At 33.1% G+C, this 18,222-nt stretch overlaps 2 protein-coding genes across 32 annotated transcripts in view; one reads left to right on the forward strand and one right to left on the reverse strand.

The window, feature by feature from the left end:
• The window catches only part of DLGAP1 (DLG associated protein 1), a 790,600-nt gene that overhangs the window by 165,903 nt on the left and 606,475 nt on the right, over positions 1-18,222 (reverse strand). For all 15 annotated transcript variants that reach the window (XM_039845385.1, XM_039845427.1, XM_039845394.1 and 12 more), the window contains one exon: positions 7,031-7,208. In XM_039845385.1, the coding sequence (XP_039701319.1) occupies positions 7,031-7,208 (178 nt within the window). The remainder of the gene's footprint in view (positions 1-7,030; positions 7,209-18,222) is intronic.
• LOC120588201 (uncharacterized) overlaps positions 1-18,222 on the forward strand; it is a 125,360-nt gene that overhangs the window by 98,726 nt on the left and 8,412 nt on the right. For 8 of the 17 annotated variants that reach the window (XR_005649202.1, XR_005649164.1, XR_005649166.1 and 5 more), the window contains 2 exons: positions 4,741-4,805; positions 7,004-7,159. Coding sequence is in view for 2 of the 17 variants with exons in the window: in XM_039845458.1 (XP_039701392.1) it covers positions 4,741-4,805 (65 nt within the window). In the remaining 15 variants the exon portion in view is untranslated. Of the gene's footprint in view, positions 1-4,740; positions 4,806-5,896; positions 5,944-7,003; positions 7,192-18,222 lie in introns of those variants that run through there. The other 9 variants (XR_005649198.1, XR_005649210.1, XM_039845458.1 and 6 more) reach the window with 4 other exon arrangements.

Here is an 18,222-nt window from a genome sequence, read left to right on the forward strand (position 1 = left end):
CCTCCTTGTGGTGGACCACATCTTGCATCAGTGGAAATGTCTATATCTCATCTCCATTGTTAAGTGTGCTTGCATCTGGGAATTAAGCCTGCATCTCTTCTCCTTTTAGATATTTTCAGGCTTCGTTCCTTATGTGTCAACCTCCATGTATGCTAGAGGTTGAGAAATTGAATGCCTTTCGCATTGCTGTGCCTTTCCATGTGAGTTGGTTTTTCCCCAGCCCTTCTGAAAGCTTTTGGGATCTTCTTGTCCTAATAATTTAACATTTCACGGTGATGTTCTCTGTGTGGATCTTTCTCTGCTCATTATGCTGGGTGCTGGAGTGGTCCTCCAAAAATTTGCAAAATTATGTCTTTCAGTTCTGGGACCGTTTCTTGAATTATTTCATTAGTGATTTCCTACCTTCTGTTTTCTCTTTTCTTTATGGAGCTCCTATCCATCAGATGTTGGAATCCAAGAAGCTCAAAGAATTCCACAAGAAACATGAAGAAATATATATCGAAATACTAATTTAAGATCTAATACAAGATTTAATTTAAAGTTCTAAGAAACTAATTTAAGATATTAATTAAAATCTGAATTTCCAAAACAATATTGATAAAAAAACAAACCTGGAGAACTCACACTTCCCAACTTCAAAAGCTACAATAATTTAAAGTATGGCACTGACACAAGGACAGATATACAGGCCAATGGAATAGAACTGAGAGTCCAGAAACATCTGGTCACTTAGGTTGACTAAAGCTCATGGTCTAGTAGACTCCTCAGAAAAGGCTCATGGAAACAATTTTCTCTGCATTCTTCCATGTGTATAATGATTTGCCCATGAGTTTTAAACTTAAAAGTCAGATTTTCTGGGTATAAAATCTTTGGTTCACATTTTTTCTTTTGAGCATAATAACATATTACTCAATTTTCTTTTGGCATAAACTATTATTGTTAAAAAGTCTGATGTTAATTTATTTTTTGTTCTTTTTAAACTCACTTGCTCTTTTTGTCTAGAATTCTAAAGTTTTTTTTTTTTTTTAATTCTTGAAAGTTCTGTAATTTTACTAGACTATGTCTTAGCGTTGATTATTTTGGGTTAATTTCTCAGATACAAGGTCCGCTCTTTCAACATGTAAATTAGAGTCATCTTTTTATTTCAGGAAAGTATTCTTTAATTATTGTTATTATTATTTGTTCTGGTCTTTTGCTTTGATTTTCTTTATCAGAAATTTTACCTGTGTGTTAAATATTTATCAATTTTTCTTTAATCTTTCTTACCTTGTTTCTTTTTGATTTAAAAAAAGACTCTCCTCTTTAGATTCTATTTTTCTTAGTGTATGAAATATCTCATTCATTGAGTCCTGTATTCCTTCTAGTCCGATCTTCATTTCTGAAATGATTTTTCTTTTACTTCTAATACTTCCTTGAGTTCTGTGACATCATTTTTAAGTTTTTAAAAATCAGATACATTTTTCTTTCTTGTTTTATATATTTTTATTAATGTTCCTGAGTTTATTTTAAAATAGTTTGTTACAGTTTTGATCTATTTTGTGGGTGTGTCTTTCTATAATGCTTTAATTTCTTAGCAATGTTATTCCAAATCTCAGTCTCTTTTCTTCATATAGTAACTTGGAATGTGATTTAAAGTGGGTATTTTCTGTTGCTCATTATTCTGTAAAATTAGTTTTTCTGACCTTGAGACGGTGATGCATTCAGGATTTGCACCCTAAATTCACAGGGCTTCCTTTTCTATTGCTTTAGCACAGTGTTGCATTCTGAGATTTCCTGGTTCTCTTGCTCCCATCCCCACCTTCTACCTGGACTTCTCTTTTCTTCTTTGCTATTGTCTCTATCTTGTTTGTGGTCGATTCCACTACCAACTGTTTCTTCTCAGTACTATGCCCTGTCCTGGAAGGAGCTATGGTTGGTTGATTTCCAGTGTCCATAGCACTCAGATTGCTTCTGACTTTTCTGACTCCACTGCAGGCTCTCTGAATTTACCTATTAGACAAGGCAAATTCCTTCCCAGTTTCAGCTGCTCTTCTCAAATAGCTCCTCCCGCCAAAGTTTCCAGTAAGTATCTCCTGTATGTTTTGTTCTGCTATGCTCAGATCATCATGAAAATCATTGTCTACCTGTATATTCTCCTACACAGATGTAGGTATAATGCAAGCTTATGGCTACTGGTGGTTTGCTCCCATCTACTCATAATTTGAGATCATAAGGATATCTTGTCACCTCATTTTGTTATAAATGTTGTCCGTGAATAGAGACTCAGGGAGATTCGGACACTAAGTTACTACTACCATAATACTGTATAGTATGATTGTACCATATTTATTTAACCACTCCTTTGTTGATGAGGATTCAGGATGTCCTTGGAGACCATGCTTTGATAAACGTTCTTGTACATTTATCTTTACATACTGCTTTTATTTCTGTATTAGAGAGTTCCAAAAGTGGGATTCTTATGCCAAAAAATATTTACCTTTTTCTAGATTTTGCCAACTTATTTTCTAAAACAATTGTAGCAATTCATTCCAAACAGCAAGTAAGCTAGAGTTTTTTTCCTCAATATGGTCACCAGAACTGGATATTAGCAATTTTTGCCACTCTGATAGATCAAAAGTTATATTCTGCTGTTTTGATCTCCCTTTATGAGCCTCCTAGAGTATATGAGCCCGTTTTCCTATACTTATTGGCCTTTGTATATCTTTTCCTTTAGTTCATGAGCTTTGCCTAAAATTCTTTTGGGTTGTCTATCTTTTCATACAAATTTGTAGGAACATTTTAGGCAACCAGAACATTAACTTTTTTTTCTCGATGTGCTTAAATATTCTCGCCATCTATTGTATGTTAATTTTATGATGTCTTTGACACATAGCAATACTTAATTTTTAGTTAGAATAGATGTTAATCTTTTACTTTATGTTTTCTGGAATTCTTGTTTTATGAAAAGTTATAATTTTCACCACAATATTATACACATATTCTCCTAAATTTTGTTTTAATATTTTTTTGTTACTTTGTGTTATTGCTTAGATTTTAAATTCACTTGAATTTATATTGAGAAGGAGGAGTAGTTTAGTGTTCTTTCTACTATATCATGGACAATTTTCTTGAGTTCTTCGAGCCTCACTTTCCTCAATTGTAAAATGGTTAAAATATCTACCCCATAGGGATGCTTTAAGGATAAAATAAAATAATATATACAAATGCATACTGTATTTCCAGGCATATGGTAGGCACTACACAAATAGTGGATATGATTTTATGAGATAGTATAGTGGGAAGAATGAGACAAATAACTCCAACTCTCTGAGATTGAGTTCAAAAATTAAAAAATGATCTTTCTTACAGTTGATATGAAATTAATGACATACTATGCAAAGCTTCTAGCATATATCTGATAAGCAATACATTGCAACTATTTCATTGTTATAATTTCCATTATTATGACTACTATTATTAGCAATATTATTGCTGCCAATGTCCAATACTACCAAGCATTGAAGAAACTTACCAGTTAGAGTCAGAATACTTGAGTTTTTCAGATTCTATCACTGACTAGCTGTGTGCCACAGACAATTCATCGGGGCTTCCATTTCTTTGTATACATAAAATGAAGGAATGGTCTAGGTTAAAAAAACACAGCTAAACTGCTGTTATTACCACTAAGCACAAGAATTGCCTAATTACATTTAATTTTAAAATATGAGCATTCAACATGTTGACAGACAAAATATGTTTGCAGGCTTCTAGTTTACCTTTCCAGAAGAAGATATTTAAGATTCGAACTTGAAATAAATTAAGACATAAATTAAGTTAATTTGGGGGTGACAATTATTTTACCAAATATTTTTTAAAAATATGTGACTTTCTAAAATTTTTTCTTCTCAAGATTTTCTCTAAAACCCCTCCATTTTTAAAATTAGCTATATACATAGTAAAAATATAGAAAAGGAATAACCATATGAAAAGATGTTCAATTTTTCTCTCAAGCAAAGTCTGTTTTTAGGGATATTTTATTTCTGTGAGGTATGAATGTCAGAAACAACTTAGTTATTTTAGACCAATTTCTTAGCTTACCATATTTTACTTTAATCTTTCTAGGAGATTTTTACAAATAATATACACATCAGGTTTTAAAATGAAATAGGATATAATGCACTTAAATTCTATACTATTAGAGCTGCTACTAGTGATCTATAAGAGAATATTGCCAATAGCATAAAAGCCAACCACTTTTGAAAAGTCTAGGGTGTATAGTAGTATTGCTTTGAAAAAGAAACTACTCTCTTTTGAATAATGACAATGTTGGGACTGCGGTTGAAAGTTTGAAATAATCATTAAAGATATTATGTTACCTGAAAATTGAATATGGAACTAGAAAAATGATGTATCATCAGGAATCCATTTAGGATGGCTATTCTTTCTGTATTTTACTTAAGGCAAAATGATTATACCATTGAATTGCAGAGCTTGACCTGCCATAGTATCAAGGCCCACATGTGCTTCTTTGGTGATTTATTGAAATCTTATTAAACTGTCATTAGAAAGTGATATTGTCTCAAGGAAGGTCATACCTGTGACATAGGTACTAAAAGCAGGTAGCCACGTAGGTGCAATGTCCTGATGGGGGAAGTGACATGTTCTGTTTTAAACATGTAAAATTATAAAAGCAGTGAATATTTGTAAACATTTTTCCAACAAACAATTGTTACTCCCAAATGTATTCTGTTCATATGACAGCTGGACTTACAGATGATTTTAGAATTCCAGAAGACTGTGTGACCATGAGGCTGTCCAAAATGAAGGTAAGCTTAAATATTATATTGTTCATTGTAAAAAAAAAAAAAAATAAAGACAAAATAAGCTCAAATTTCACAAAATGAGGCACCAAATATTTCTCTGAGAGTTGGGTTTGTGAGTATCACTGAACAGGATTAGCTAGCACAAATAGGTAAAAAAAAAATGCAGTGACTAAGTGTTGAAATTCCACATGCCAGCTTTCCTTGATTCCCACCCTGCCCTGCTCTTGGAACTTTATTGTGGTCCCTACCTTTGCTCTTCAAAAATCCATGAAAAGCAGGAAGCTCTATTTTAATGGCAGGGACAAAGTGAGAGCAGTAGTCCTATTTTAGGGTCTCACTCTCACAAATCAAAGATGCTTCAGTGGTTAGCCTGTGATTTCATCATATTTTGCTCAAATTTATCCTTTGTTTTATGTATACCACTATCACACTAGACCATCACTATACTATACCACCATCACCACCATCACCATCACCATTATCACCATCTCCATCATCACATCTCCACTACTATTCCCACCATCACCACCTTCACCACCATCTCCACCACCATCACCACCATCACCCCCACTCACATCCCCTCAACCACCACCATCGGCTACAGAACCACCAGTAGCATTAATTCACCTTGATAATCACAATGTTTTCAAGCTAGCTTCTCTGTCTCTAGCTTCTCATTGTCTCCAACATTTCCTATATTTTTCTGCCAGATTAATTATCCTGCATCAAAGTTCCTATCATATCTCTTGCTTGCTTAAAAGTTGAAGTTTTAATTAACTTTAATCAATCCCATTCCTAAGGAATAAAGTCCATTCCACTGGGCCTAGCACACAAGACTATTTGTATAAAAATGTCTCTAGAACAAAATTTAGAATAGATTTCCCATTTTTGCTTATACAAGTCTCCTAAGCTCCAACGAAACTAGAGCATTTGCTATTCCTTGTGTATGTTTCAGGCTAGCATTTTTCAAAGATAAGATAAAATACTACTTTATTAGAATTACTTGGACTATTTGTTAAAAATGCATATTCCTAGACCCCATGCCTAGAAGCTCTCTCTTTAGAATCTGAGTAATTAATATTTTTTCTCTTTAGCTTCAGAATCTTCTTAACAATTTCATGACCACAAAGATAATCTCATTTAACATCTGGGTACTTACATATCATACTGGGTACTCACATATCATACAGGGTGTTTATAAGGACTTATATTTTAAAAATATAAAGCAGTTGGCACAGTCTGACCCAGTAAAGGTAAATTTTATTGTTAATTCTTGCCGTGCTTACCTCAGAGTGTTTTTGTGGTGTGCAAGTAAATAATGTTCATAACAGCACTTTTATGTTTTTTATACGCTTTCCATTAGACTGAAAGCTTTTGAGGGGCAGGAGTTATGTATTATTCATCACTGAATAACTTGTGTAACCTGGCCTAGTGCTTTCTGCAATAAATATTAGCTGAATTAATAGTACTTATTTTTTAAATTGTGATATAAATTTGAATTGAGTTCCTAAACATCATTAAAAAAATACCTTCTTTTTATTCTCCCGTGGGAAGCTTCTGAAGCACTTCTGCTTTTCTGGTGGTCCCTGAGAGCTGCAGGGTCAGGTCCTCCAAGAGTCCCAGGTTCTCACTGCCTCTGAGCTTAGGCAGTATGCCCCTCCCCACACCCTCTGAGACCTTCGATGGGAGAGACTCAGAAAGCATTAGCTGAATAAGTCACTTTTATTGAGTCTTCATCCCCAGTCCTGAGTACCAGTTCTTAGAAGTAGGCTTCTGCCTCATTACTGAGAAACAATATTCACCTAGGACCCAGTTGAGGTAAATCGATTTTATCTCGTTTCTGTGCTTGGGTGCCTGTCTTGGTGACCTGCTTCATACTTGTTCTTTTATGATTAGTCGCTGCCTTGGTTTTGCCAGTGATGTCCACCCTGTCCATCTAACCTCTAAGCATTTTTACACTAAAGTTTCATCCATTAACTTCTTATTGACAAATTTGCTGGTGTTGACTAATGAATTTCCAAGGAGTCTCCCGAAGTGCTTTATCCATTTGCAGAGGACTCCTGCTCTGCTGGTATACTGTTGATATTAGATGCTACCTGGGGGCAGAATGCTAGTAGCTCTCAGATCAGACCACCTACTTAATCTAGCAGTGGTCTCCTGGGGAGTGACTGCCCTCTCAGTATCCACTAACCCTTGTGCAGTTAATGGCCTGCAGCCACAGTACTCACCTGGCTGATGGTGCTCATGGCTCTCATGTAGCTCTCATTCCTGGAGCGGAACTTTGGTGATGTGAGCAGGCCTGCAGGGTCAAGGCTGTCCAGGCTTCGGTTGATGGAGACTTCACTGACTGCCCTCAGGTAACTATGACTACGAATCTGGAGTTTGGGGGAGTGTTCATTGGAAATTCTGGAAGAGAACAATGGAAGGGATGCATTTAGTCACATTCTAAAATATAGGCAGTAATAAGATGTGGCAGTTCTATCATTGATGTGGCACCCTCAATGTTGGGGCAAATAATATAAATGCCCTGCTATGATTGCTAACCTCCTCCCGCGATGTCTCAGAAGAAAACTTTTGACAGGAAATCATCCAGGTCTGATGACATTAGGGAGCAACTGAAATTCTCTCAATCCATAAAATAATTTTCCCATTCTCGTTTTTCTAGGCATCCTGGGGAGGAAGATAATAGCTGTGACTGCCCTGCCCTAGAATTCTGTCCTGTATAATTTCTAAGCTTTTCCTTTGTGCTCATTTTTTTTCTGTGCCATCACCAAATAGAAATTTTAATTTGAAGATCCCATTCAAAATAGCAAAACATTATAAAATAAGTAGAAATAAATACAAAAAGAAATGCACCAGAATTTTATGAAGAGAACTAAATAACTTTGTGGCAGGAAATAAACAAGGCCTAAATAACTATAAAAGAAAGTAATTTTCCTAGATGGAAATAATATTGTAATAAAAACTAAAAATTTCCTAAATTAATCTATACATTTAATGCAATTAATTATAATAAAAATTTCCACAGAATTTTTATTGGAATGTAACAAACTCAAAAAGTTTATATGAGGTCTGTAGCAGCATTATTTATAAACACCAAAAGGTAGAAACAATCTAAATGTGTAGCAACAAATGCATAGTAAGTAAAATGTGGTATATCCATGCAATGTAATATTATTTGGCAATAAAAAGAAATGAGATACTGATACATGCTACAGCATGGATGACCGTTGAGAACATCATGCTAAGTGAAAGAAGCCATTCACAAAAGATCATAGATTATATCATTCCACTTATATGTCCAGAATGTGCAAATCTATAAAGATGGAAAGTAGATTAGTGGTTGCCTAGAGCTGGGATAGAGCAATAAAGGAGAAGGAAGATGTCAAGACTCGGGGGTGATAATCAAAATGTATGGAGCTTCTCTTTGGGGTGATAAAAAATGTTCTAAAATTGATGTGGTTATGACTGCACAGCTCTGTGAATATACAAAAAGCAGTTGAATTGTACATTTTAAATGAGTACATTGTATATGTTCATTATATCTCAATAATGCTGTTATAAAAATTATATGCAGCCTCAAAATAACCAGATTTCTTTATAAAGGGAGTTTAGAGAGTAGATTATAGTGGACAAAACTAGAGAAGGAAAACCAGTCAAGGTAGTTGCAATATTGCAATAATTTCAGCAAGTGATAGGACTGAATTAAGTATTACTGGGGGTGAAGGAAGACAAAGTCAGGATTATCATTAGATATTTTAATTTGGATATTGTTTGCATTTGATAGGGAATTTTATTTTATCAAGAAGAGACATAAATCAGATTGCCATGAATGGAAGATAAAATACCTGTAAAGAGAGGAGAACTGTTAAGAGAGAGGAGAACTTTCTTTCCAGGTGTTCAATAGATAGCATTTAAAAGGAATAGATAGCACCCTAGATGGGGTCAGAGAACAATTTTGTTATCAAGGAAAAATGCTAATGTTCTCAGGTTGAGAGGAAGAGAGGGGAGAAAAAAGAGCGATGATTAGAAAAACACGAACTAGAAGAAGAAACATGCTATTTTAGAAGGATGAGATTAAAAGTACAGAAGTATGGGACAAGTATTAAAAAGAAAGAATGTTACATTGAAACAATAGGGAGGAAATAAAGAATTATAAAATCCTACCTATATTTAGAAATGTATATAAAGCTAAATTAAATTTTCAATTAAGGGTTAGATAATTTTTGTATACTTTTTACCCCCAAAATACATATCATTGGACTTTAGATAGATTTGAGATTCACATGAAAATTAAATATAGAAGATGAGTAAGAGCAGGGGCTCTAAGAACAGCCAGAAAATAAAAATAAATGAAAAGGAGAGAAATGTCCTGTCAGGTCTCAAATATACTTCATAGCTACCATAATGAAAACAGTGTGGTGTTAGTGAGAGAATAGACAAATCAGTGAAATAAAGATTCCAGAAATAGAATACGGTATGTATTTGAATTTAGTATGTTGCAAAGATGGCAGTTCAAAGCAAAGAAGTGATTAATTATTTACTAATGGTGTTAGATGAGGTGCATCCATTTGAGGGAAAAATGGATTCCTACTTTTAATGTAGATTAAAAATAAAAAATAGTTTCAAATTTAAAGATGTCTACAATGATATAGAAGAATATATTTTGTAATCTTAATTTCTATATGAAAAAAATTAAAACAGAAATTTACCAGAATTTTATGGAAAAAACCTATAAAACCTATGGAAGGCAAAAAAAAAAAAAAAAAAGAAAAAGAAATGCAAAGGAAAATGGTAGAGAAAGAAATGAACTTAAAAGCCATTAAAAAAAGTTTGACAAGTAGAACTGCATAAAGCTTTAAAACTTTCATTCAATAAAAGACATAAAGTTAAAAAAATATTGTCTTTGAGTAGGGAACATATTTGTAACACTATACAATATAAGAAAAAGCGTTCACATCCATAATATTTAAAGTGGACTTAAAAGTGAATAGAAAACAATGCAACCAACTTGATAAAAATGGGCTAAGGTTATAAAGAGGTAGTTACAGGAAAATAGACACATAAATTCATAGGAAAATAAATTTATAAGCCACCACAAATATGAAAAGATGTTCAGTCTCACTAGTAATTAGAGAAATGTTGATAAAAAATAATATAACATTTGCACATCAGATTCATGCACATCCAAGTCCATGTCTTTAGATGGTAAAGATATTCTCCACATTCCAAAAGTCCTCTTAGCAATGTATAAGATTGCACTCATTATTGAGCCTTGTATGGAATTACTTAAATATAATAGCTAAAAAGGGTAGACTCAATAATATGAAAACCTGAGAATTTGGTTAGCAGCCACTTTTTGCAATCACACTGATGGAGGGACCCAATTAAAATAAATCTAGAATTTAACATAAAAAAAACCTGCCCTCTTACATATTTCACTATTACAAAAGAGAAACTGATCGTTTCATAAATGTCCCCCATGGCGCCTTCAAGTAGCTGCCAAACATGAAAATACCCCTGCCAGCTCAAGCAATTATTTTCCATGTGTTATGTGCTATTATGGTGATTCACAATGGGTCATTATAACTGCCCATGCCAAAAATCCCAACCACAAAAACAAATAAAAAATTCATTTTCCCTTTATGGCCTCTTCTAGGAAAAGTGAGCCCTAGCTAGAAGCATGATAACATAATGCTTTAGAACTTGAGAGAAAGATGACCAATGTGTTTCTTTGGCTATTTTGCAACTTGACCCAGAGCAATAATATTGCCATCATGAATGGTTATCAGGGCAGCAATGGGGATAGCTATTTAATAAGTGGTGTATATTCAAAAGAAGAAGTGAAAGTCCAGTGTTTTGAAAAATGAGTGTCTGTTGTTTGAGATGGGGAAATGATGCATCATTGCAAGAATCATTCACACTGGCCACTTGTTATGAAATAAGGCATAATCCTCAATTTCAAAGTGAAAAGTCATTCAGAAAGAATTAAATAGTTCTATTTTGGTGAGTCATTCCTGATAAAACAACACATACTTTAATGATACACTAAATATAAAGAAATGAACTCTTTTGGCTACTTGCAGAGCCCACAGCTATCAATATAAAGGGTACAGAATGCACATGTGCTCCTGATGTGGAAAAATTCATTAAAAAAATACCAAAAATACACACCTGTCAGAATGGCTATCATGAATAAATCAAAAAACAAGTATTGGTGAGGATGCGGAGAAAAGGGAACCCTCACACATTGGTGGTGGGATTGCAAATTGGTACAGCCGCTATGGAAAACAGTCTGGAGGTTTTTCAAACAATTGAAAATAGATATGCCTTTTGACTCAGTAATTGCACTTCTGGGTATTTATTCAAAGAAAACCAAAACAATAATTCATAAAGATATATGTACCCCAATATTCATGGCAGCACAATTTATAATAGCCAAGATATAGAAGCAATCTAGATGCCTATCAAGAGATGATTGGATAAAGAAATTATAGTTCATATATACAATGGAATATTACTCAGCCACTAAAAGAAATGAAATCCTACCATTTGCAATGACATGGATGGACCTAGAGGTTATTATGGCTGAGTGCAATGTCAGACAGAGAAAGATAATTACTACATGATTTCACTTATATGCAGACTCTAAAAAACAAAAAGAACTAATCAAAAACAGACACAAATATAGTGGACAATTTGGTGACAGACAGAGGGGAGGGAGGTTAGGGGGGTGGCCGAATGGGGTGAAGAGTTAAAGAAGTACAAATTAGCAGTCGTTAGATGGCCACAGGGATGGGGAACACAGCATAGGAAATGCGGTTAGCATTAATACATTGGCTAGGTGGAGGGTCAGGGGAGGAGGAGCAATTGGGGGCATTGTTTTATGAACGATATAGATGTCTAACAACCAATGTACTATATACTTGAAACTAATTCTGAAATAATTAATTAAAAAAAAAAACAAAAAGAAAGTCCAAGCCTTTTTTTTTTTTTTGGTAATGGTGAAATATATATATATTTTTATTTATTTATTTGGTTATATATATATATATATATATATATATATATATATATATATACATATATATATATAGATTATGTTCACCTCAAAAGAAAGCTGATTTTGCCTAGAGGAAAGGGAATGTGCTTATTCAGAAATATTAGCTCTCAGATGATTTTTTGATGTTGGCCTGTTGAAATGCAATCCATCTTTTTCAGAATACTTTTTTCCCTAAATAACTTATGCTAAGTTAACCTTTCATGGCTTATCAGAACTGAACTGGAATTTTGGCCTGATTAAATCCCATTCATTATCCTGTCCTTTACCTGCACCCAAAGACAAGATGCCCTTAGGTGGCTGTGAGGCAGCTATACAAACAAACTTCACCCGGTGGATCAGTAAGGGTACCAGTGCAAAGAAGAGAAGATGTATTAATACTAGGACCACGGAATTTTAAACCAAAGTTCCCAAAGAGAAAACAATTAACTTTGTAATATATTACTAAAAATGTAACTTCATAAGATAAATAAGATCTGGGGATCTGATGTACAGCATGATAACTATAGTTAATAATAATGTGTTGTATACTTGGTTAATAGGGTAAATTTACTAAGAAAGATCTTTTTTTAATTTTTAAAATAGAGGTATAATTGACATAACATTAGTTTCAGTTGTACAACATAATGATTTGATATTTGTATATATTGTGAGATACTCACCACGATGTCTAGTTAACATCAACACCACATAGTTACAATTTTTTTCTTGTGATAAGGACTTTTAAGATTTATTCTCTTAGCAACTTCCAAATATACAATACAATATTATAACTATAGCCACCATGCTGTAAATTATATCCCCATTACTTTATTATTTTATAACTAGAAGTTTGTACTGTTTGACCACTTTCACCCGTTTTTCTCATCTCCCGACCCCTACCTCTGGCAACCACCAATCTGTTTCCTGTATCTATGAGTTCAGTTTTTTTTTGGATTCCACATATAACTGAGATCATATGGTATTTGTCTGAGAATAGATCTTAAGTGAGATTACCATACAGAAAAAAGGTAACTGTGAGGTGATGGATGTTTTAATTAACCTGGCATTGTACACTTTAAATATATATAATTTTTTTGGTCAATGGCATCTACTACTAACTTTACACTGACAACTCACAAATCTATTTATGGCCCATAGCTTTTTCTTAAACTTTAAAATTAAACTTCTAATTAATTACTGCACACTTCTTCCCGGGTATTCCACAGGTATCAAAAAGTCATCATGACCCCCCATGCGAACATATTACCTTTTCTCTCAAATTTGCTTTTTAAAAAATTCTCTAAAATTTTTTTTCCACATTGAGAAGAATGACACTGAAATTTACCCCATTAACCAAAACAAAAATCTAGATGTTGGACTTAACTGTCCAAATCCAGGTGATGATCAAATTTTCTCAGTTTTACTTCCTGTATTCATTTAAAATTACTTTCCTCCTCATCTTCCTCAACACTTCTTGCTCCATTACTTCCTTAGTTCAGGCTTCATTTTGATCCTCCTTAACCAGGTTCCCTGCTGCTAGTCTCATACCCTTAAGTGCATTGCTCTCCCGCTAGTGAAAGGACACTGTCCTGCTTAGAATCCTGCCGTGAATCTTCTTCATCGACAAGAGTCTAAACTCTTTATTTACTTTTCTAGTATCATCTTTTGCTACTTCCTCACATATGCCATGCATACGTTCTCATACTTCTTTATCTTTGCACACAATGTTTCTTTTGCTTGGAATATACTCTTTCATCCACTTTCCACCAACTAAACTATTACTTCAACTCATTTAGCCGGTCACTAGGTGTTAGAGCATCTATTTAGGTCAATTCTCTTTAGCAGGCCTCCTTTGTTCTCCCCCAACTAAACATACTTCTCTATCTGTTCTCCTATAGTGTCATTTATATTTCTCTGTTAAACACATTTATCACTATTATAATTTTTTTGTTTACATGTCTGTGTACTCCTTAGACTATGGAGCTCTTAGAAGGTAGAATCAGTGTTTCATTCATTTTGTTAGATAGTGGTACATTGGCACTTCAGTTTTTTAAATGACAACAATAACTAATACTCAAGTGCTTCCTTTATGCTAGGTATTGCACATGAATAATCTCATGAAATAGATGAATGGCTAAATACATAAATGAACAAGAGAGTAATGAAATTGGTCATTACTCTAAACCTGAAATAGTTTTCAAATTTCAAAATTCTCTTTTTCACTTATAGTTAAAGACCCTTTTTTAAGAGCTTTATCATGATATAGCACAAAATTCACCCTTTTACAGTGTACATTGCAGTGGTTTTTAGTATATTCACAGAATTGTGCAATCGTAACCACTATCTAATTTTAGAACATTTTCATTATCCTCTCCCCCACCTTGCTAACTCCTGTACCATTTGTAGTCACTTCATTCTTCTCACCTCTAACCCATGGAAACCACTAATTTACCCTCCGTCTCTATGCTTTGTCTGTTCAGGACTTTTCATATGTATGAAATCATAAAATCTGTGGCTTTCGTAAATGGTTTCTCTCATTTAGCATGATGTTTTCCAAGTTCATCTATGTTGTAGTATATATCAATATTTCATTCCTTTTCATGGCTGAATAATATTCCATTGTGTGGATTTATACTACAATTTATTTGTCTATTCATCAGGTGATGGACATTTGGTTTGTTTCTACTTTTTGACTAATATGAATTATACTGTTATGAACAACATGAATATATTTTTGTGTTGGCACATATTTTCAATTCTCTTGGCCATAAAGGTTTTATAAGAAAATATTATTGAAGCTAAAAGAGCAAAAAACTTTACATATGGGGCTGGACTCCTGGAAAGGCAGAGGGAGGATTTCGATGAATCTAATTCTACACAAAAGCAATCGTGAAAATACTGGCAAACTATTAAAAACAAACATTTCAGAACTCTGGAAACCAAAGGCAGAGAACAAACTGAAAATATGTAATCAAGAAAAACTACTGCATGTAAATAAAAACAGTGGTGTCTGTGATGACTTAATTTGGAGATACTCCATTCCTTTCCCAGCTCCACAGAAGCTATAAACAGATGGCAGCCTCAAAATCAACAGAGAGGATGCATCTCTTGGGATCTGTTGAAAGGACCACCACCTTCAGTGCACAGTAACGTTTTTACTAGTCTAATAGCTCCCTGTAAAGTACCATTCCCAGGGTGTTGTTGCTATTTGATTTGACTGAGAGATCAGCTCTATGGAAAAAAAAAAATCCTTGTTCCCTGGTTGTCAACAGAAAGAATAATAATTGGTTGAAGTTGTTAATGTCACAGGTACTTTAAGTTGTAATTTTAGGTGGAGCAAACAAGTGTCTGACCCAAAATTTAAAGGAAAGACCTGAAGAAATTAGTGGCAATAGGGGATATTAAAAAGTCTTAATATATTGCCGAGGATCTAGAAGTCTTCATGTGTGCACAAGGCAGTGCACGCACCCAGGATAAACCTGGTAAAAGAAAGGGCCTTGGTCACTCATCTGTGTCTGACTTTGAATGGCTGCAGAAGCAGGATGTAAAAACTAAGAATGATTTGTAAATTGCCTAAAAATTTAAAGTGTTCCTTCACATACAAATGCCGCTGGCAAAAGATACTTAAGGAAATATTATAACCAGTTATTGGCTGATCACTAAACTATGGTGACTCAAGGTGAACCCAAGTAAGCCAGGTTTAAAAATGAAAGCAAGAATTAAAAAAAAAAAAAAAGGAAGCAGAGAAGTCAGTGGCTATATGTTTTAGGAAATATAGAATCTAAAGAAATAGTCTAGGAGAGTTGCTAAAGAATAAGCAGCAGAAATGTAAAACAAACAACAAAAAGAAACTTGGGTAGAGAGGAAAGAAAAGATGAAAGGGGAATAACTGTCAATAAAGAAACTCGAAACATATTAAAGAAATGGGAAGCATGAGTGTAGTGTCTTGAGGTCTACACTCGGGTGATAAAACCAAAAAGACATACGAGGGAATGATTATCATAAAAGTCAGGATAGTGACTACTTTTTAGGAGGGGAAGACAATTGTGATTGGGACTGCAGTAGCTGGCAAAGTTCCACTTCTTGATCTGAATGGTAGTTTCAAGGGCATTTGTTTTATAATAATTCATTAAGTCATATATTTGTTTTGTATGGTTTTCTGTATACGTTATTTTATTTTTCAATTATCTATGTTTAAATAAAAAGAAATAGAGGTTATCTGATCAAGAGTTGCTACAATATATCTAATGAACAATTTTCAGCAAAAATTAATTTTAAAACTTTATAAATATGTAATTCGTATGACAATAATAGCTCAAAGGAGGGAGGATTGAAGAGAGCTATATTAGAGCAAAGTTTCTACCCATTATTGGAATTAAATTAATATTAACATGAATTATTTTAAGATCCATATTGTAATCCCCAGAGTAACTACTAAGAAAATAATTTAAAAATGTATAGTAAAAAAAAAAAAGATTTAATAGTACGCTAGAGAAAAAAATATATAACAATAAAGGAATTAATGGAGGACGAGAGGGGCAAAGAGATATAGACATATAGAAAACAAATAGTGAAATGACAAATCTAAATCCTACCATATAAATAATTATATTAAGAGTAATTGAATTAAACACCCTAATCAAAAGGCAGAGATTGTTCCAACAATCTCTGGATAAAAAACACGATCCATCTACATACTGTCTGTAAGAGACATACTTTAGATTAAAAAAACACAAATAGGTTGAAAATTAAAGGGTAGCAAACCGAAAGAGAACTGGAATGTCTATACGCATATAAGATCAAATATATATGAAGACAAAAACATTACAAAAAATTATTGGAGAAATGATGGATATTTTATAACAACCAAAATATGAATCTATTAGGAGAAAATGATAAAATTACAAACATATATGCACCTAACAATGGAGCCCCAAAGTACATGAAAAAAAACTGACAGAATTAAAGTGAGAAATAAATAATTCAATAATAATAGCTGCAGACTTCAATACTCCACTCTCAATAATGGATAACACAATTATATAGAAAATCAGCAAGTATGTAAAAGATGTGAACAACTCTATCAACCAACCAGGCCTAACAGGCATCAGAATACTCTACTGAACAAAACAAAATCAGATTATACATTGTTTTCCAGTGCATGTGGAACATTTTCTAGGATAGACCAGATATTAGGCTGTAGGAGAAGTTTTACTAAGTTAGGAAAGATTGAAATTACATAAAGTATGCTCACGAATCATAATAGAACTAAATTAGAAATCAATAACAAAAGAAAATTTTGAAAAGCCACAACTATTTGGTAATTAAACAACACATTTCTAAAAATCCATGTGTCAAAGAAGTCACAAGAGAAATTAAGAAGTATTTTGAAATAAATGAAGATAAAAATCTAATATATCACAACATATGTAATGTTGCTAAAGCAGTGGTTAGAGGAAAATCAACAGGTATTAATGATTATGTTAGAAAAGAAAGAAATGATCTTCAATCAATAATCTAAGCTTTCACCTTAACAGCCATAAAAAAGAAGAGAAAACTAAGTGTATATACACAGAAGGAAAAATATAATAGCTATCAGATTGAAAATTAATAAGTAGAAAACAAAAATATTGTTTTAAACAAAAGTTTGCTCTTTGAAAAAACCCCCAGCACTTGCAATATATTATTAGAGAAAAAGAAAGAGAGAGAGAGAAGAGAGAGAGAGAGAGAGAGAGAGAGAGAAAGATGAATGATTACCAAAATTAGGAGTGAAAGAGAATACATTAGAATTTAACTTGTCAGAAATTAAAAGGATTGTAAGAGAATACTAAATTCAACAATCGAGATAAAATAGACAAATGTCTAGAACATAGAAAAATAAGTTTACCAAAACTAACTTAAGAAGAAATAGAAAATCTGAATAGATCTACAACAGGTAAAGAATTAAATTTGTAACTAAAAATATTTCCAGAAAGAAAAGCTCAGGCCTAAATGGTTTCGTGGGTGAACTACATCAAACACTTAAATATCAATACACAACTCTTCCAGAAAATAAAAAAGAAATATTTCCAAATTCATCCTATGAGGCTAGTATCATTCTGATACCAAAGCCAGACAGAAATGTTGCAAGAAAAGAAAACTGTAAATTCATAATCCTTATTAATATAAACATAAAAATCTTTAACAAAATAATAGCCAACAGAATCCAACAACATACTAAAAGCATCACACACTATTACTTACATCAGATTTATTTTAAGAATACAAGGTTGATTTAACATTGAAAATACATTAATATACCATATTAATAGAATATAGGATCAAAACCACATGATCATCTTAATAAAAGTAAAATGTTTAGAAAAATACAATAACTAT

Source organism: Pteropus medius, unplaced genomic scaffold, assembly GCF_902729225.1.
Source record: "Pteropus medius unplaced genomic scaffold, Ma_sr-lr_union100, whole genome shotgun sequence".
Lineage (NCBI taxonomy): Eukaryota > Metazoa > Chordata > Mammalia > Chiroptera > Pteropodidae > Pteropus > Pteropus medius.